Source organism: Tenrec ecaudatus, chromosome 4 (genome assembly GCF_050624435.1).
Source record: "Tenrec ecaudatus isolate mTenEca1 chromosome 4, mTenEca1.hap1, whole genome shotgun sequence".
NCBI lineage: Eukaryota > Metazoa > Chordata > Mammalia > Afrosoricida > Tenrecidae > Tenrec > Tenrec ecaudatus.
Genome location: NC_134533.1, coordinates 136,088,021 through 136,110,345, shown reverse-complemented (window position 1 = coordinate 136,110,345; position 22,325 = coordinate 136,088,021). Strand labels below are relative to the sequence as shown.

The 22,325-nt window shown below is 40.8% G+C and overlaps 1 protein-coding gene across 1 annotated transcript in view; it reads right to left on the bottom strand.

Moving 5' to 3' along the window:
- The window catches only part of SLC9A9 (solute carrier family 9 member A9), an 826,675-nt gene that overhangs the window by 444,188 nt on the left and 360,162 nt on the right, over nucleotides 1-22,325 (bottom strand). The window contains exons 7-8 of the mRNA XM_075546794.1: nucleotides 19,802-19,940; nucleotides 14,359-14,464 (exon numbers count right to left, since the gene is read on the bottom strand). Coding sequence (XP_075402909.1) covers nucleotides 14,359-14,464; nucleotides 19,802-19,940 — 245 coding nt within the window. The remainder of the gene's footprint in view (nucleotides 1-14,358; nucleotides 14,465-19,801; nucleotides 19,941-22,325) is intronic.

The window sequence follows — 22,325 nt, the reverse complement described above, 5'->3', positions numbered from 1 at the left end:
GAATGCGAACCCAGAGCCGAGAAGTCGATGATTTAATGAAATGGAAAACTCCTTTAGGGAATGTGAAAGACTCCAAGCTTCCAAAGAGTGCTATTACTGTTTAGTTCCCCATATTTGGGACTCCCATAGTTGGCAAATTAATCATGAGCCTGAGGAATATAAGACATCAATATAGGAAATAGCTCAATCAATGTTCCTAGTTCTGTTTTCTCCAGTGCAGAATGCAGACATGCATTTTAGAAAATCACTTCTTGTCTATGTTCCACCGTTTCTGAGTTTCCATTTAAAATAAAAAGCCCCCATGATAATTTTTTTATAATCTAGTAGTATTTATGCAAATAAATTGGAGGTCTAGAGAAAAAGAAACCCCCTTTCGTTAGATTCCCCCATTTCCATTTCCAATGTTAGTGTTGTTCAGATTTATTCAGTTTCATTTTCTCAAATTCAGCTAGCACATTTGCACCGATGCTGCCTAAATCTGTAATAAGCAACCATTTCCCAGATGTCCATGTCGAATTACCCATTATACATTGCCATGTGGCTTTCCACACTTGTGTCGAACCCAGAGTGTCCCCAAGTGAACTAGCATCTCCTTTCAACTGCATATGCCCATCCACGTCGACATCCCATTTTGATGAAATGAACCATCCATACAGGTGACCCAGGGGCCTGGGAAGCAGCCTTGATTGTTTTGTCATCTATCTCCTAATTGTCTGTACCACCTAAATTGTGAGAGTTTTCTAACATGACTGTGCAGGATATGGGTTTTGAAAAGAATGAAAAACTTTCTCCTTTTCACTCTGCTTTGGGTATTATGAGGAGATGTTGAATAGTAACTGAGAACACTTCAATGACGAGAGCAGAGGTAATTTGTCCAGTACTCCACTTGCATGTGCAAGGCTGTTTGTATACTGACATGATGAGCTATGCCGTTCAGGAAAGCGCAGGTGTGAGTTAATGAGTTATGACTCAAGGAGGTGCACTCTGCACCTGTGTTTATTGAGATGGCGTGGTTGCATGTTTGCCTTGTTTCAAAGTGTTGGTTAACTATTTCCCTGGAGAATTTGGGGTGTCTAATACAGTTTGAATGCCTAATGTCTTTGAGCCTCTAGATCTTGTGTTTTGGCATGGAAAACACTCATTTGCTGGTGAGTTGTTGGCCGACTTTGTTGTATTCACGTGGTTCTGTCAATTTGAAAGCAAGAATTGTTTTACGCTGAGAGATGTTGGCCAGTGGCCTGCATTTAAACACTGAAAGTGACCAGATTTCTTTTGAGAAGCAGTTCAAACTACAAGCCCTCCTCGTCATTTATTTTATTTACTTAGATCCAGAAATAGATTTCCCATCCAGCCATGCAATGCATCAGTGGCGAGCCAAGTGGAACACAATCACCTCTGAGCTGAAACCTTCTTGGGGATTTCACACTGATATTTGTCCAACTGAAACATGATGGGGATAAGTAGTAAGCCAACTCACATAAAATTAAATCTCAATATGTCCACTAATATTAATCATTTGAAAAACTTGCCTCCTTGTCTATGGTGACACACACACACACCGCCCCCAAAATAGAAGAAAACAAAGCAAGAACGACTTTCCCCAGTTCCCCCTTTTCCTGCCCATTTATTCTACAGAAAGCCTTTCAAGAATTGACCTGACAGATAAGCAGGATTCTAAACTTTGGTCAGCTTTTCCTTATCACAACAATGTAATCAGGCCCTTGGCATCTGAGACTGAGAACATGCTTGGATGATATGATTGAGAAGTAACTGTGTTCTGGGTGACTTGACACTTTGCACGCTGAGTGCATCTTTCTGGCAGGCATGTTGGTCAATTTCTTAGTGAATGGGTTAGAGTGTCACTTGATTTTACCATCCTAGATTTTAAAATGTTTCCAGAGTTTCTCATTCTCTACTACCAGACTATATAGCACCCAATATCATTCATTACTTCACAATCAGTACATTTTCCCTGTGTATTAAAATGTTTATTTTGTGGAAATACATTTAGAATGTCTAAAATTTTTGGGTGAGAAAATGTAGTATTCCTGTGGTCACCCTTCCCCATCCTTCACTTCCAATGAATATAGAAGACACCCCAGGAATCTAAACATGGCATCTGCTCTTATTGCAGCAGTTCCAGAAAACAGGCATCATTAGACATGGGGTCAATGTGACATCAGTAACCTTACTGCTTGGGTATTTAATGACTGTCCCTAAAACTCTACTGTTGAATATTTGGGATGAGCAAACGATGTATTCCAGTGGTTGCCCCTCTCTAAACTTCACTTCCAATGGACATGAAACATGCCCTTGGAATCTAAAACTGGCAGCTGCCTTGATTGTGGCAGTGCCTGGAAGCAGGGCATCATTAGACATGGGGTCAATATTGCCATTAGAAATCTTACTCTTCCAATGTTTAATGACAGTTCCCGAAAGTTTGCTTCTGGCAAAAATCAGACTCCTAAAGTCTCAGCTGGGAAACAGATTATAAAAATGAATTTTCAAACAACCTGTCCAGCTGTGCTTTTTGGTTATCTTCATAAACCGAAAACCAGCTTCTATGACATGCTTCAATTCCATTAGAGATTATGCTATATATAATATGGATGAATTATTTTCTATATTCAATTTCAAATAATGGCTCACAAGTAGTGCTGGCAGGACACTGGTTAGGTGTGTGGCTGCTAATGGAACAATCAGTGGCTGAAACCCTTCAAGCACTCTACAGAAGACAGACGAGGCTGTTTGTCCCTGTAATGGACCACAGCCTCAGAACCCCTATTCTCTGCACTGTCATGTTGCTATGAGTCAGAATTGACTCCACAGCAGTGAGTTAAATGGGTAATAACTTTCAGAAAATAGGGCCCTGCACAAGAAAAATTCTACCTAATCAGAAATTAGGTATACATGACTATCAGGCACCTCACTGAGTGAATCACTCAGGGCCTATATTTACTCTGAAGCCACATTCTCAATATATTTAATGTCCTCCCATTATAAAATACATTTTACCTTATTAGTGGGGAAAATGAAGATACTAGTTAAAAGGATGACTTCTTTCAATCCCTCTGCAAGTCAGAAGAAGAGCCAGAAGCAGGAGTGTGTCCTTCACTGGCTGCCTCTGAGGGCAGAAGAGATCCTTGCACAGTTTCCTCTTTCCAGGTCTCCTGCTGGCAGGTCTCTGCATGTCCATTGCTAGCTCAGCCTCTCAGCTCCCGGAAGGTCTGTTTATGCTTGTGTTAAGCATTCTGTCCAGGCTTTGCAAATAAAAAAAGTTTTCTCAAACTGTACTTGTGTATTTCCAATTGCACAGAATCAGACTTCTGGGTAACATAAATGCCAACCTTCATTTGCATGTCTAAAAGCCACTTGTTTCCACAGAACCAAGCTCCTCCATGTTCCTATTGAACATTTGCAGGTGCTATTTCGAAGAGACTGAGATAAGGTGGCTGCAAATGTGGCCCTTGAAGTAAAAGATGATCAAAATAAATCAAATGATCATCATCACATTAGCAACAACTGGAAGTGAAAGGAGAAGATGTGGTAATGAGCGCACACTGAAGTACTCATAATGAGTCTTCTAAGAAGTCAAATTGGAAGGATAATGAGCACCGTGCAACTCGCTTTAAAAGCGTGATTCACGGTGTGCACCTGGCAGAAAATGGGCACAAGTAGCCCAGCGTGGAGACGGTGTTACCTCTGAGTCTCTCTTCCCTTCTGATCTGTCAGCAACTTATGCTATTTCTTATGTGGAAGTACCTCGTGGGTTCTCTCTTCCCGTGTACCACTTGATTTCTTTGTTTTCAAGCAATAGAAACTGACTACGGCCAACATAATAATTAGAAATGAATTTATTGGAAGAAAATGTGATAGCTCTCAGTAAGGAGCCATCGGGGCAGCTCCAGGTATTTGGTGACAAGGACACATTCTTTCAGCAGGGCCTTGCCTTTGGAAACAGCAGGTGCTAGGAGTTATCATCCATCTTTCCATCTGCCTCTTTCACATCCCAGAAAGAGTGTGTGTGTCTGGATAGCCTAGCTTCTGATTCACCCATACCCTTAGCTAGGTTGGGGCGGGGCGGGGGCACCTTGATTAACAAGATGGTATCCAATAGAGCAGTAGTAATTCCCTGAGAAACAACAGGATGTTTTCCCCAGTGGAATCGAGAGTAGATACTGGGTAGCCAAAATCAACAGACACACAATATGTACCTTGAGAGTAGGCCCTTGTCTCCCTGTACATAAATGTTTCTAATAAAAGTTCCAAAAATGAGCTGCAGGTTCATGAACTGTTTGACATATCGTGGCGTAGTGATTTCCTTGACACGACTCTTCTTGCCATAGACTTTGCAGCTCTCACCAAAGACTGGATGGCATCATGCAGATTGGATGTAGTTCCTCTTTTTCCTGATAGATTTGAGTTAAAGAAGATGGGGCAATTTGCTGATAGGCAATTTAACTCAGCTGTGAATGATTGTTAACAGGGTTAACTGTGATTATTAGAATGTTGGACTTTAACCCTGCTGAGTATAAAATGGGACATCACAGAAGCACGAATGGGGAAGAGGTTTTTGCTACCATCAATAAAGAAGAGGCAGGAGTAGAGCATGTCCTTTAGTCCCTGAGATCCCTGTACCAAACTTCCTCCATCCATGTGAAAAGAGAGTTCTGACTTAAGAAGAACTGGTAGCAGATTCAGAGCAGGAAACATGCAGTTGACTTCCTGGCTCACAGAGTGAGTAAAGCTGAGTGCTTTCAGGCAGGAGCTCTGCTTACCGAGTGAGTTACCTCCAGGCACTTAATTAAGAGGCTTGGTTTAATGACCATGGATCTAGAGTATAACCCCTTGGGGCGGAGATGTGAGGTGAAATAAAAAAACCCTTTGAATATGATTTGTAACACACTCCCAAATAGGGTGGATGCCAAAGTGTCACTTGGCTGAGTTTGTGTCCCAGAGAGAGCTGTGTCTTCAGCTACAGCTCAGTCTTGTCTAGAAAAACTGTATCCAGAACATATTGATCCTCAATTATAACCTGTCAATGTCCCTAATAAACCCCGTATTGGTGAGTATTGTCTGCGAGTTCTATGTGGCCATTAAAATGAATGACTGGATACCGCATAGACATAGAAAGAACTAACTGTAAGGTGGAGGCAGATCCGACACCTGCCTCAGGAAGTGCTCTTGGGTAGACATGGAGATTTATTCACCTGCCCTTTTGCAATACCTGAGGACATCAGCTACGGCCCCAAACCCCGTTTACAAACGGCAAGTTACTAATATGCTTTAGAAAATGCTGACTGACCAGTAAGCATACCAATTCCTGACTTACTGACATGGGTAGGCTCCAAATATTGCATCATTATACACAAAATCAGTTTTGTGTGAAAATGGAATACAGCCACATCGGATCACAAAATTAAGGATAACCACAATATTACATATGTAATATTATATACATTTCATTATCACATAACTCCCAATTCACTGATACTCATGTCCCAGTGCACTTGACACAGAACCTTAACCATAACAGGCAGCAGTACTCTCACTTCACTTCCATATTCTTGTTGCAGACCTACACTATTGATGTGTCGAACAGCAGGAGAGTAGATTTTTACTATTTCTGTAAATGCAGAATCTTGGAAAATAGAGATAGTCAATACATGAGGAGTAGGCATATATAGACTCTGCAGGAATATTTTCAGGTATAGAACATTCAGTAACCTATAAAGAAATTCTATATTCATTTCATGGAAAGCTTTCCTTTTATTGAGCCAATATTATTCATTCATTCATTCATTCCTCAAAAGGCATTTACTGAGTGCTTCCAATGCTTCAGCCACTGTGCTGGTGCTGATAAGGCTCCTGTGAACCTGGCAGTCTAATAGAACTGCCCATCACATCAGATCTAATTCTACACTACAGAATTAAAAAGAACAAATCAATAATGAATTGGAATCTAAATGCATATATACAAACAATAACCAGTTAAAAACTATAACAAAAGAAGTTTTCATCCATTATAGCAGACATAAAAATAGAAAATGGCTAAAAAGGCACTTAATGAAAAATTGTAGGCCTAATGTGGAGACAACTTAAAAATTTTATTGAGGGCTATAAAAGAAGACTTGAATAATGGAGACACATAACCTGTTCCTGGGTAGGGAGACTCGAGATATAAAATACATCACTTCTATTCAAATGAATCTGAAATTTTAATGTATTTTATCATGATTTTCCATTTGGAACCAAACAATGTTACTTCCAAGTTCATCTGGAACGGTAAATAAACAAGTATAACAAAAAAGCTTGTGAAAATGGAAGGTGAACTTGATCTGCTAGATATTAAAATAAACTCTGAAGCTTGAATAATTAAAACAGTGCTGATTAAATGCCCAGAGAAAATAAATTCCATACACTGGTACAGTTAGGTACTGGAAACAGAGACTCCAGGACCGATGATCCCTTCAGGACCAGTGGTGAGATTGGCGATACCAGGAGGGTGGTGGGAGGGTGAGGTGGAAAGGGGGCACTGATTACAGGGATCTACATATAACCTCCTCCCTTGGGGATGCACAACAGAAAAGTGGGTGAAGGGAGATGTCGGACAGTGTAAGATATGACAAAATATTAATTTATAAATTATCAAGGGTTCATGAGGGAGGAGGAAAAATAAGGAGCTGATGCCAAGGGCTTAAGTGGAGAGCAAATGTTTTGAGAATGATTAGGGCAATGAAGGTACAAATGTGATTTACACAATGGTTGTATGTATGGATTGTGATAAGAGTTGTATGAGCCTCCAATAAAATGATTTACAAAAATAAATAAATTCCAGAATATATATATACACACACACACATACATGTAAGGGGGTTTATGAAAGTTCATTTTCAAAATTCTATTGTCTTTTAATTCCATTTTTTCATGACCCCTTTAAAGCCTCCACATACATATATCATATTCATGCTTTAAATTAATAGAGAAGGGCTTAAGGATGTTAGGACAAGTATTTTACCATGTTGGAAAAATTTACCACACCTCAGTATCATACAAAATTCCAGTTGGATTCCAGTGAAAGAATAAAACAAGCCAACTATGAAAAGGCAGTATATGTTACCATTAATGGTATCTTGGACTTTCTAAGCAGAACCCTGAAAGAAGGAGTTAAATTAAGCACATAATTTGAGGTCTACACGAATCCTTTCCTGCACAAAACATAACATATTAAAAAGGTAAAAACACAAATTAAAGGATATTTATGACCTGTGTAAAGGTCAAAAGATTGAATTTTCTTACTAGATAGTTTTAAAAATTGAATACCACAAGATAAACATCCCAATAGAAGAAAAGAAGGGGGTGTGTGCTAAACAATTCACACACATACAAGACAAATAGCCAATGACATGTAACTAGAATGCTTGTCTTCACTAGTGATATAATAAAGGCAAATTAGAATACAATGGAACTTGATGATGCTCAAATTAGGACTGATCAATAAGATTTAGGATGGGGAAGATGTGAGTGAATGAACTCACTCACACTTTTGTGGAAATATAAAGGAATGCAGACATTCTAGAGGACAGTTTGGATAGTGTTCTCCAAAATCTTAATATTTCTAGCTTTCTTAACTATTTTGGGATGTCACTCATCTGTCAGTTTGTTGTAAGCTTGCATGTTGCTCTGATGCTGGACATATGCCTCTGGTGTTTCAAATCACAGTAGGTCCACCGGTGATGAGCAAACTTCACCTGAATGTACAGGCTCGGTAAAGGGAGAAGGAAGAAGGGTCTACTTCTGGACAATTAGCCACGGAAAACCTTCCTGAAAATGGGAGCATTGTCTACTAGAGTGCCAGAAAATGAGCCCCGCAGGACGGAAGGCATTCCAAATACGACTAGAGCGGAGCTGCCTCCTCAAAGTAGAGTTGACTTTAGTGACTTGGACAGAGTGATCCTTTGGGGAATGTCATTTTCTAATCATTCACAACTTAAAATGAGAAGAACATTCATTAATCATTAGAACATGAAGAGTACAAAGTATAAAATTAGGAAAAGAAAAGTTGTCAGAAATAAAATGAAACACATACATATCAATATCATATGTATTAATAAGCTAAAATAGGCTGCTGTTTTGAACCAGACAATAATATATTTACTATGATGAGAATGACAAGTTAAAGAGGAATAGCATTACATTTATCATAAAAAAGAATATTTCAAGTTCCAGCTTCAATACAATGCTATTTGTGATTGGAAAATGGCTACATATTTACAGGGAATTCCAGTTAATATAATTATTATTCAAATTTAGGCACCAAACACTTAAATAAATGGAAGAATCCTACCAAATTCTTAAGTCTGAAACTGATCAAACATGCAGTGGTAATTACTGATGACTGGACTGTGAAAGTTGGAAACAAAAAGTTAGTTTCAATAGTTAGAACATATGTCCCTGGTGATGGAAATGGAGCTGAAGATGGCATGATTGAATTTGACATCAATGACTTGTTCATTGCACATACCATTTTTAAACATAACTCATAACTATACATGTAGACCTCACTAAATGGAATAAACAGACGCCAAATTGGTTCATCTGTGGGAAGAGACAATGAAAAAACTAATGTCAACAGGCAAAGTAAAGCCAGGAACCAACTATAGAACAGACCATCAATTACACATATGCAAGTTCATGTTGAAGCCGAAGAAAATTAAAATTAGTTCATGAGACCCAAAATATGGCCTTGTGTATATTCCACCTAAATTTAGAGATGTTTTCAAGTACATATTTGAACACTAATGACAAAAGACCTGACATCAAAAACATCATACATAAAAGCAGCAAAAGCACATTAGAAAGATCAGAAACAAAGAAAAGACAAAAGTGGATGTCAGAAGAGACTCTGTACTTGCTCTTAAATGAAGCATAGCTAAATTGAATGGAAGAAATCATGGAGTAAAAGTGTTCAACAGAACATTTCAAAAGACAGGTTGAGATGACAAAGTAAAATATTATAATGAAATGTATTGAGACCTCAGGTTAGAATACTGAAAGGAAAACCCACTCATCATAGCTCAAGCTGAAGGAATTCATCTTAGGGTTCTCTAGAGAAGCAAATCTGGTGAAGTTTCTATATGTACATGCAGACTCACATCGAGGCAGGGGAGTTCCAAACCTGTGAAGGCTTCTCCGGATTCATTTAGCTACAGGGGCTGAGGGATCCAAGATCTGTAGGCCAAACAGTAGGTTTCTGATCAGTCCAAGGTTGGTAGTTAAAATGGAAAACTGTAGATGACTACCAAGATCAGTGGGGTATATGGAAAGCCACTGGCTCAAGTCGAAAAACGTGGAGTCAAAGAGCAAGCCAGATGCAGAATTCGGATCCAGCAAAGAGCAAGGAAGCTTTTCCAAAGGAACTATTTACATAGGAAGCAAGCCACAAACCAGAAGAAACTGCCTTTTAATTGGTGGGCTGCTTACAGGAGGTCTCATTATGGAGATTATTTCATTATATTAGATCTCACCATGAGGGATTACTATGTCTAAATGTCATAGTACAAGAAGAAGAAGACAGCATCAGGCTTGGAGGAAGACCATAACAATCTGTGATATGCAGATGACACAGCCTTGCATGCTGAAAGTGAGAGGAATTGAAGCACTTGCTGTTGAAGATCAAGGATTGCAGATTTCAGTATGGATTACAACTCAACATAAAGCCCAAAACACAAATATCAAACTTGCTGCCTTTGAGACAATGATGACTCGTAGCGATATCCTATTGGTTTCTGAGACTGTAACTGTTTACAGGAATAGAAAGCCCGGTCACCCTCCCTAAGCGTTGCTAATGGTTTTGAACTGCTAATTAAGCAAATTGTAGCCCAACATGTAACCACTACATCAATTCAATATAAGGAAGACCAAAATCTTCATAGCTGGACCAATAGGTCACATCATGACAAATGGAGAAAAGGTTGAAGTTGGCAAGGGTTTTGCCTTGTTTGCATCACAATCAATGCTCATGGATGTAGCAGTCAAAAGACCAAAAAGGTGTGTTGCACTAGGTAAATCTGCTGCACAAGACCTCTTTGGAGCATTGAAGATCAAGGATGACTAAGGGTCAAGCAAAACCTGGCCCAAGCCATGGTATTCTCCATTTCATCTTATGCAGGTTACTGTTGGATGTTCAAAAAGGAAGACTGATGAAGAATCAAGGCATTTGAATTGTGGTGCTGGACAAGAATACTGGAAGTACCATGGACTGCTAAAAGAATAAATAAATCTGCGTTGGAAGAAGTAAGGCCAGAGTGTTTCTTAGAGGCAAGGATGACCAGATTTCATCTTCTATGCTTTGGATGTTGTCCCTGAAGAAGGACGTCATATTTGGGAAAGTAGAAGGGCACTTGGTTCCATGTTAACTGCTGCTCACTTACTGATGGTCTTCGGCAGGCAAGAAATGCCTCTCCATCTTCCCTCAAACTATAACGAAAACAGATTGCCTGCTGCGGTGTTCAAAGGATGCATGTAATATCATTTTTAAAGTGTGCCAATTTTTATAAATAAACATAGCTTTCTTTTTAAAAATGTTTTATTAAGGGGTCATACAACTCTTATCACAATCCATACATACATCAATTGTGTAAAGCACATTTGTACATTCATTGCCCTCATCATTTTCAAAGCATTTGCTCTCCATTTAAGCCCCTGGCATCAGTTCCTCTTTTTTTCCCCTCCTTCCCTGCTCCCCCTCCCTCATGAGCCCTTGATAATTTATAAATTATTATTTTGTCATATCTTGCCCTGTCCGATATCTCCCTTCACACCTTTATCTGTTGTCTGTCCCCCAGGGAGGAGGTCACTCGTAGATCCTTGTAATCGGTTCCCTCTTTCCAACCCACTCTCCCTCTACCCTCCCAGTATCGCCACTCACAACCCTGGTCCTGAAGGTATCATCCGCCCTGGATTCCCTGTATTTCTAGTTCCTATCTCTACCAGTGTACATCCTCTGGTCTAGCCAGACTTGCAAGGTAGATTTCAGATCATGATAGTGAGGGTGTGTGGGGTGTGGGGAGGAAGCATTTAGGAACTAGAGGAAAGTTCTATTTTTAATCGGTGCTATACCACACCTTGACTGACTCATCTCCTCCCCTACACCCCTCTCCAAGGGGATCTTCAATGGCCGACAAATGGGCTTTGAGTCTCCACTCTGCACTTCTCCCTTCATTCACTATGGTAAGATTTTTTTTTTGTTCTGATGATGCCTGATACCTGATCCCTTCGACACCTCGTGATCACTCAGGCTGGTGTGCTTCTTCCACGTGTGCTTTGTTGCTTCTGAGCTAGATGGCTGCTTGTTTACCTTCAAGCCTTTAAAACCCCAGATGCTATACCTTTTGATAGCCAGGCACCATCACCACATTTGCTTATGCACCCATTTGTCTTCAGTGGTTAGGTCGGGATGGTGGGCATCATAGAATGCCAATTTTATAGAAGAAAGTATTCATGCATTGAGGGAGTGGGACAGGAGAAAAGTCAAAGGAAATAGAGGAAAGAGCTGAGAGGCAGAGGGCATTTATAGAGGTCTAGATAAAGACATGTACATATGCAAATATATTTATATAAGAGGATGGGGAAATAGATCTATGTGCCTATATTTATAGGTTTAGTATTAAGGTAGCAGAAGGACATTGGGCCTCCACTCAAGTCCTCCACTCAAACATACCTTTCTTTTATTACGTTGTATAACTCCTACACAATGCATTACACTTCTCTTTTGGCTTTGGCTGCCAGAAAACTCAGAGTTATATCTACTGCCAAAGCACAGTAAAAAACAGCTGCCTGATTTTGCAGAAAATCTCAACCCCAGAGGACTTGAATATTCACCCTCAACAAAATGGTCCCAAGACATATGAGACTCATTTTATTAGATGTCGCTAGTCTCATTTGGACATAGGTAAAGGTGAAATAATAAATAAATACAAATAAGAGTAATATAGACTAAGCTGGCTTGGACTTTGGCAATTGATAACATGCCCACCTACACTTTGGTTTGCATCAATTGCCTATTAGCCCTGCTGTCTAAATCTGCAGTACTGCTCTGGATCTCTCTGGGCCTTGTGGCAGCAGTGAGCATCTGGGTTTTCTGATACTGGATCCACACCTTCATACATCCAAACCATATTACTGGCTTCTCAGAGGTGTTGTGCATGGCACCCAATAAAGACATCAGGTTGAAAAGACTAGTAAGAACACAAGGTTCAGATAAATTGGCAATCTAATCAGCTTCCCATAGACCATAGCCTTTAAAATAGCCAATTAAACAAAATATTGCTGAAATGAACCAAGAAATTAAGACAATCTCACACAGAGAAATGAATAATTCTTACAATATCATGTGTATTACAATGTTCACGAGTAAACAAAAAATTCCAGTGTCAATTCCGACTCATAGCAACCCTGTAGGACAGGGTAGAATTGTTCTGGTGAGTTTCTGAGACTGTAACCCTTTGTGGGTTGGAGAAAGTCTCAATTGGTGGTTTTGAACTGCTGACATTTTGGTCAGTAGATCATTGCTTAATCACTATGCCCCCAGGGCTCCTTTTACTGTTCTGGAAAGTCAAATATTTATTCTTATGGTTAACTTACTGAGATCAAGCTAAAATATATTAAGCGCTGAATAGGACACAAAATATGGAGCAAAGGGGGGGAAAGCTTTAAAAGTGACTGTGATATAAATGGCTTACCTCCATGATTTCTTTTACGGGACAAAAGTGTTCCTCTTCACCCCCCCGCCCCCACCCCTACCCCCACCCCCACCCCCACCCCCACCCCGGCATGCCTAAGCTCTTCAGCAACCTCCTTAATACTGTGGTGATCGCCGAAGAGTATATGCTTCCTGCTGGGCTGTTTCGGATCCAATGGCTGAGGAGGGTGTGATCGAGGAACATACGATGCAGGGAAAGATGAGGCTGTTTTCTGTAAAGATTTACAGTCTCAGAAACCCACCCGAGCAGTTTTCCTTTGTCCTCTTCGGCGGATATGTGTCAGAAGTGACTCAGTGGGACTGAGTTTGTTTGTTTCGCCTTGGCTGTGGCGTAAAGAGAACTGGGAAGGTGACTTTCTGTATCAGCAAGTTGCTGCCATATTGACTTGGACTCATGGCACGAGCGGAAATGTGCCCCACAGAGGTTTCAATGAATCATTTTGGGGGAATAGACTGCCATACCTTTCTTTTGCAGTCCCTCTGGAGAGATTCAAACCTCCAAGCTTTTGGCTGGTAACCTGGCACATGTTTACCACTCAAAGACTTCGTATCAGTCCTCAAAGCCTGTGGGCATGGCTTGCCCCTTTCTGATCTGCAATGAGTGGAGTCAGCTGCCTAGAGCTATGGGTGATCGTTTCATCAAAGAGATTTCCCACAGCATTCATCGCAGAGATGAGACCAACCCAGGGACGCGTAGTCCAGGCAGAGGCTGCAAAGGCTCATCCAAATGTGTGGGCAAGCCTAATATCCCAGGTTAAGTGAGTAAACGAAGTAAACTTTGAAGCTACGTATAACTTAATGAGGTAATCTCCACAATAGGTAGTTAGAATGTACACTTTTAGTATATGTCAACGTTTATGGTTACATGGACCTTGAGTATGTCCTATTAAAATGCAAACAGAGGGATTCTGGGAAGCATGCTTTGCTCCCGTTAACACTGCAGAGGGGCTTCTGGCCACTTAACTATCAGTGAAGATGCAGTGAGCAGAAAGGAACTCGGGTTCACTGAATCCAGATCATGGGGTCAGTGGTCCCTGGGGTCTTAGGAACTGGACCTGTTTTTAGCAATGGGTTTTCATAGAGACTGCTTGCATTACAAGATATTCAATGTAGAGAAGCCATTGACAGTTATTTTCTGACCTTCTGGAGTGTTTACAAACGTCCTGATGTGGGTTGTGCACAAACTCGAGAGGCTGTTTATACTGGTACTTGTTTCTATCAGCTAGTGGAAAGCCACGGCCTTCCTTTACAAAGCTGGCGCGGACATGCCTTTATGCTCTGAGTGGTGGCTTTATTTACAAAGTCAACAATCATTTTTCTATATAAGTCATGTGCAGATTTCAATAGCCTCTCTTGACCAGCAAGGAGAGAAGAGGAAATGGCATTTCAGAGACTTTCTGTGAAGCACCTTTATACAAAATGATGAATTATTATTTTTTCCCTCCAAGGGTATCCAGGAGAGGCTGATTCTGACACAAATCTCTTTAATGGAAACGTTCATTTCACACACACCCCCACTGGTCAGGGAGGAGTACACATGGACACACATGCATGTATTCATACACCCAGTGTGCAGTACAAAATGAAGCACTGACCTGTTAGGCTGGCGGCCTCGGCAGACAGGAAGGCGCTCCAAGAGAGGAGGAAGAACAGGCCCGTCTCCAGCATCGGGAATTCACACAGCCTGGTAAACTTGGTCAGGTAATGAAGGCATGTTAAGAGAAACAGCAGCTTTCACGGCTAGACTTCATTTGTTTGGTCTGAGAAAAACCAACCCAAGGACAGATTTCGGGTAAGAGACCTGATGCTTAGGATTGTCTGGAAGGTCACAATTCACTGAGAAGCATTGATTCTGAACTTCACTGGAGACAGAAAACCCCTTTAGAACCCCAAATCTGTGTTCAGATGAAGGGGTCATTTCATCATGGGATCCAATCAGCTAATTGTGAGCACACGACTTCTAGAATTGTGCTCAATCCCTCTGGTGTGCTCTTCACAGGAATTGGAACAACTATGAGAAAGCAAAGTCAAGAGTGTAACCTGGGTAGGGCGGATGTCAGTGTCAATACTGAAGAAGGCTAGTCTGCTCCCTATGGAGTCTGACCTGTGGACAGAGGCCTTAGAGACTGTCCTTCCTGGAGGCTGGAAATAGGATCAGGAGGAACATTTACATTCACTGATAGAAAGACACCAGAGGCCTCGTGGAAGAAGTCGGGGGAAGGAGAAGCATATTATTTCTAAGTCAAGCAGGATGTCTTTTGGCAGGAAATGGTTCATTTCGGCTTGGATGACACTTGGTCAATAGTCTAAAAAACTGAAAATAAGACAAGGAGATGGTGATCTAAATCAGGAAGAGAAGGGGTCTCGGGAAGATGATGATGGGGTTATGGAAAGAGCATGTGATTGATGTAAACAAGTTAGATTGTAATTGTATCCATATTAGGCCAAAAATCTATCACAAATAGAGTTGTTATGTGGCTTTTCGTGGCTTCCAGAACAAAATCTCATGAAGTTTCCACATTAATAGTCAATGAGCAGTGGGCAAGGAAGCAAAAGCAGGCTTCTGGTGGAAGCTCTGACTCTTGGCTCTGCCAGTAATTGACTGGGCTTCTACGCAGTCTGTTAACTTTGGTGAGACTCATATTTACTTTCTGTAAATAAGCAATAAAGAGAGCACGTCTTCCACAGTGTAGACAGAAAGATGTGATGAAGTACATGGGAAGTGTTTCCTATAGTGTTAGAAAGCACAGAACTCTAAGAGAATACCATAGCGATCGGAGTGTCAACTCTGGACGCTTGGGTTCAATTCACGTAGCCACATGGATGAGGCTCTGAACCATTCTAACCCTCAGTTCTCCTGTCTGAAAATGAAGATAATCATGCAACCTACATAAGTGTGTAAAGCAATTAACATGCATTAAGTAGCATTCAAAATAAGTCCTGCTATGTAGCAAGTGGTGTGTAAGTAGTTCTAGGATTGTGATTGCAATTAATTTCTTTTGTAAAATATCTTTATTAGAAATAGAACCAGTGAGGTTCTAAAAGTAATTCTTCATCTTACAGTTAAAAAGGGCTGACCTTACATAATTTTGTATAGCATCTTCTCACTTTATTTGAAGAGAAGGCTTTGTTTCTAGTGGGGTTTGTGCCTCTGAACTCTTTCTTCTAGATTGTTCGAAATGGAAGCCTAAGGCGTTTGAATAACAAAATAGGGTGTTTTCTTTCACCTTCCTCTAGGAAGGAATTCAGTTATTGGTTAAGTCCCAAACGCATGCTCAGAGCTCTGGGAGCCTTTGCCTCATTTTAGCCCAAGTTGTGGAATCATTAATGTGAAGAGCTGACTCTATGCACCTGCACACTTCACCTGTGGGGAAGCTTGTGTTTGTGAGAGTTAGTTCAAGGCCATCAAATGCTGCCAGATGGATATGCCATCTTTCATCAATACACCTTTCTTTCAGAACTGATGCAATCTCATGATAGACTTCCAGACATCAGATTTTTTTCCCTTATCAATCTGTTTACTTCTGTGTTCGATCTTTTCCTCACAAGAGATAGCGATTCTTATTTCAGTTTCTCTCTATGGTGCACACATTGGAGCAAAAAATCTTGAGTTGGAATCCTGGTCCTGCTTTGTACTAGACAAGTTGTTTAACCTTTATATCCACGAGTTTCTGAAGCTGGAAAGTTGGGATAATAATTATGTGTCTCGTAGGATTCTTGCAACATCTGAGCCTTGGTTGGCATATAGTAAAGGTCTCAATAAATGTTAGTTATTTTTGAGTCAGTTCAACTCATAGTGACCCCATACACAACAGAATGAAACATTGCTTGGTCTCTCGCCATCCTCACAATCAATGTGATGTCTGAGGCCGTTGTTGCAGACTCTCTGTCAATCCATCTCATAGATTTGTCACTGACCCTCCATTTCATCAAGCATGATGTCTTTTTCCAGGGGCTAGCATTTCCTGATAACATGTCCACAGTCCCACCATACTTGTTTCTAAGATACATTCAGGTTGTACTTGTTCTAAGATGGATTTGTTTGTTCTTCTGGCAGCCCTCGGTATTTTAGATATTCTTCATCAACAGCATAATTCATATCCATCAAAACGTCACTGTTCAATTTTCACATGCATATTAGGTGATTAAAAATACTTTGGGTCAGGCACATTTTAGTGTTCAAATTGACATCTTCAACACTTTATAGAGTCTTGCACTGTAGATTTGCCCAATGCCGCGTGTCATTTGGTTTCTTGACTACTGCTTCCATGAGCATTAATCGTGGATCCAAGAAAAATGAAATCCTTGACAACTTCAAACTTTTCTTCATTTATCGTGATGTTGTCCAAATGTGAGGAATTTGGTTTTCTTTACACTGAATTATAATCTATATTGAAAGCTGAAATACTTGATCTCCATCAGCAATTATTTCAAGTCCTTCTTGCTTTATGCAAGCACAGTGGTGTCATCAAAGTTTGTTACTAAGCCTTCCTACCACCTTGACACCGCACCCTTCTTCATATAGTCCAGATTCTTGGATTATCTGTTCATCATAAACACTACGTGTGTAGTGAAAGACACAGTACTGACACACACCTTCTCTGATTTCAATGTTAGATGAAATTAGTATCACATATTATTACTAATATCTCCTTGACCTTTAATTTCGTCATGTAAGAACCCTCAAACTGAAACCACTGACATTGATTCAGTTACAAGCACATGGTAAACCTATATGTAGCTGCTGAGACTCTAAATCATCACAGGAATATACAGCCTTATCTTTACACTATGGAGCATCTGGTGGATTTGAACCACTGAAGTTTGACTAGCAGCTAAGGTCTAACCATTGGGGCCACCAAGCCTCCTTTCGTGTAAAATGAAGGTGACAATATGCTGCCTTCCAGGGTTTATTGCAGTGTGGAAATGTATGTGAAGACCCTGCCGCAGGTACACAATGAGCACATCCTTTTATTATTACTGTACTTTACAGAACATGTGATCCTCCTCACAATACCACCACGAGATACTTAAGAGACAATAGAAAGCATGGCTTGTCTCTAGGTTCTAATCTCTCTCTCGCTCTCTCTCAGCTCTATCGCTTTCTGGCTAGTTGCATGGCATTAGGAAATAATTCATCCTTTCTAAGCTTTAGTATCCAATAATAATAAAAAATCGATGTGGTCTGAACATTGTGCAGATTCAATAAGGTATTACATATAAAACAAATGTCAAGGAACCTAGCATATCCTAAGAACTTGGTACATTACTAATTAATTTTTGTTAGAACACAGTGTTATTTTTTCTTATTTAAAAAGTTTTATCTACATATAATTCATGTACTTTATAATTCAATTATTTGAATATATTAAAGAGAGTTGTGTAATCACCACCACAACACATCGTAGGATGTCCTCTTCATTTTTGTACTCATATCTATTAGCTCCCCATTTCCTCCCAACCTCCCTTGTCATAACCCAAAGAAGCTATTGTTTTAGTTACTGTGTCTGTAGATTTACCTATCTTAGATTTCATATAAAGAAAACCACACAAAATAAAGCAAACCCAGCAACAATAACAAAATAGAGAAAACTTTCAATCCAAAACAAAGCAGAAATAAAAACTAACACAAATTTAAAATTTATGAAAAGAGAAAATGAATGATGAGATATTGAAATTTAACCCAACTCAATCTGCATTAGGAATCCTGTCGAACACACCAGCAACACTGCTGAAGAGAAATTCGGCTTTGTACTCCTGTACAGAGTCACAACCTCAGAAACTCACAGGGAGCAGTTCTACCCTGTTATGCACGGTAGCCAGGAGGCAGTATTGACTCAATGACCTTCAGTTAAGTTTGGTTTGGTATCTGCACTAAATCATTCTCTGGTGCACTCTGTCTGAGGGCAAAGCTAGTCACATCCTGTCACTGGTCGGAGGGAATTCCTTGGAGACTTAACCCCTATGGGGATTCTGCAAATGGATTTTGGGTTTTCACTGCCTTTTGCAAACCAGGTGACCAAAATATAAGCTCCAATACAATTCCTTCCTCTGATCTTAGAGTTTATTATTTAAAATGTTTGGATCACACAGGCTGGTGCGCATCTTCTGTGTGAGCTTGGTCGGCACCTCACTTAAATGACTTCTGACATTAGGAGTTTGAAATGTTGCCCATCCATTGGAGTCCTGTACACTCACTCCTTCTTTCCCTTTTCCCAGGGTCTGGAAGCCTAGATCTGTTGTATTGAAGTGCTTCGGTGGCTTTCATGAAGCTATCTCAATTGACACCAATCTGACAGCTCTCCTCCTCAAATCTAACTTACTTCACTAGTTGCTTGGAGTGGATGGTCCACCAGACACACTTCAACCCTCAGGCCCCTTTTTCTTCCCTTCAATAGCTCAAATTCTAGAAACCACATCTATATGCCACCTGTGCTAAAAAAAAAAAACAAGAAAAGAAAAAAAAAAAGAATCAGACGTCTTAATTTCCCAGATGTGGTAAACAAGTCATTTCCTTATTGCTCTCAGATGCGCTTCCACATGTTGCTCTGGACACTTGTTTGAAACCATAGTGATTGGGGCCTTAGCTTACCCTCCGACCTAGTAACTGACAATTTTCAAAAAGAAGAGCATGCCCAGTTTATTGCTAACTCCTAGCCCATCCTGTCCTGTTCCTGACCTCAGAGTCTCAGTTCCTCCTTCATGTTCATATGGTTAATTTTGATGCCGTGGAACCTCTTCGTTTTCTATATGGCTACTTAGAAACAAACAAACAAACAAACAAAAACAATCTATTGATATCTCAGGATCAGACAGTATAAACAGTGATAAAACAAGCCTTAGACGAGAGAACGGATGGGCTCTTTGCCACTGGTGCCTATCTGTGCCTCCAGTAACGATGGCCCAGCACCAAAATGGGCTCAGAGGTTCTGTGGCACACTCAACCCACACTTGCCCTTGACTGCCTTGAAGGGTGCTCGTCCTCGGTCACAATGTTAAACTCCTCATCGTCCCCAGTGCTTGGCCCATAAAGGATATCAATGCTGTGACAACAGCATACGCAGATCCCATTGCAAACGACCCAGCGAAGATTCCTAGGAAATTCCCCACGGACTGGAAGAACGCGGCAGCATCAAACGCATTTGGATTCTCCTTGGGACTGTAGATGGATATTGAACTGAAAAGAGAAGAAGGTGACTATTAGTTCGTGCCTTCCATTTTATGGTTGTGATACCTGATGTCAGAATTTAGTATCCACGTTTGGGAAAAGCATCTTTTTTCGGTAAGGATGGAATAGTTTAGAGACAACTGAGTGTTTAGGGGGGAGCTGAAAAAGGTAGAAAGCATCCCCCTTCCTTACAGCATAATCCCATGGTATCCATATATTGTTGCCCGCCAGTAAACATTTTTATATGGGAAGGGCCACAAAGAATACTGTTTTTGTGCAAACTAGGCATTAAAACATGGTAGGTATATAAGGGAGCTGACAAAAAGACAGATAACTGTGAATTATTTAGTGGCCATGTCTTCAGTGCTGTTATATATCCACAAATGCTCCTGATAAAAAGTGCACTTTTATAGCCTGTGCACAAATGGGCGATACAAATCACAGTGTGCACAAAATATTCGGCTGTGATCTTAACATAAATCACAAAGCATTCCTCTTCTGCAGGGCAACACTTCAGAAACAGCCCTGCCGGTGTTCAGAGCTCCAGGGTAGGAACCTCTGGGGAGAAACAAACCCTCGGTTTCCCAGCAAGACAAATGGCAGTGGCCACCCGCGGCCATCTTTATACCCCAATTCTGGTGGCAGTCATCAGATTTAGCACCACTCAGAAAAATCAACCCACCAATCGGCAAACTGTTTACTTCAATAGTTTTAAAGACATCACATTTGGTTTTTTTCATCTTTTACCAGCACCTCAAATCCCAGCATGATGACATTAAGGTCAAGGAGTGTCTATTTTAGCAAATTTGAATTTCATATCATAGCATTAAAAATGAAGAGATGTGCTAAGCCAATAGCTTTGAGAAGATTCATAAAAGTAGCATTTCTGCTTTTGTTTTCTTTGTGCTATGGTTTTCATTTTAAAAGGTGAAATCTTTAAATTAATCAGACAAAAATCAAGAGTTTGGCAATGGATTCTTGAAGGGAAGTTGAAGCAAGATTAAGAACAAAATGTATACTCGGCACAGCAAATGGGAATTCGATTGGATCATTCAGAGATGTGAGGGCATCTTTCATGGTTCCGGTGATCAGAGCAAGTTACCGCTCTGCCTCGAGTCTGTATCCAGAGACTAGCTACGAGAGCAGAGCAGCAGGATCGAGTTCTCCTCTGGGAAGCCATGGGGCACTAAAACGGTTGTTTTAAGCATTCTTAGTTTTCCCCTCAATGTCTTTAAACCCCCAAAGTAGGTCAAACACTTCTGCTTTGATCCTGTAATTGGATAAGGAAAATGAATGTGGATCTTGAACAAGGCCCTGAAATTTATGTGCAAAAAAGACTCTTTGAAGTGTTTCTCTTTTTTTTGTAAAATGGTATGCTTTGCAGAAAAAAAGCAAAGCAACCCCGCATTTGGGTGTTCTGTATCCAACAGTCTTGGGAACTGATGTTAACATCTGCTCACCTCTTTTGTCTTTGTTCTATTGTGATTTGTGTGAAGGTTTACAGAGAAGACCAACAGTTTTACATTCAACGATGTATGTACGTTTTGGGTCAACGCATCCGTTTCAGTCTTCTCCTTGCACACGGTTATGTCAGCCCCTCCTTGCACTCCTGTTTGCATGCCTCTCTTTCCCAGCCTGTGTCCTTGGACAGATGCTGCCCTTCTATCATGGATGACTAGTTATTCTAACAGACCAGTGATTAAGAGACATAACTTTGGGAGTTTCAAGTTTATCTGATGTTTATGACTTGAGATTCTGTCCCCTCATCTTTTACCACCCTGGTCCCCATGTGCAAGGCAGGCCACTTGCTTCAATATTCTTCAATTCACTGAGAACCAAATGTTGATATTTCTGGGGCTGATGCATAGATTCCAACCCACAGCGACCCAATAGGACAGAGTAGAAATGTCCCCTAGTGTTTGCTAGGGAGCAGAGGACCAGGCCTTCTCTTCCACTGAAGAATGGCTGAGAGGTTCCCACCACAGCCCTTTAAGGGCAGTACCTGAGTGCTTAAGGGCCCTGCCAGCAGGGCTTCTTTAGGACACAGCAGGAATGAGGAAACACTGCATTTGTATCCTGCCTTCCCACCACGGACTTTTGCACAGTAATAACGCACAAAGCACAGCAATGGCATGGAGTAATGCCCTTGAGTTGCTAGGCTGCTCCCAGTAGACAGGGCCCACAGCTCAGCACTGCTTCCCCTGAGTCTTCCCCTGCAGTGTCCCTGGTCTTCCCAAACATGGGCACTGCCCGCATGCTCTGGGGCTTACGAACCCACAACAGCGGTTCTCCACCTTCCTAGTGCCACCACCTTTTCTTGCAGGTCCTCATGTGGCGCTGATCCCCAACCATAACATTATTTTCATTGCTACTTCATAACTGTAATTTTGTTAC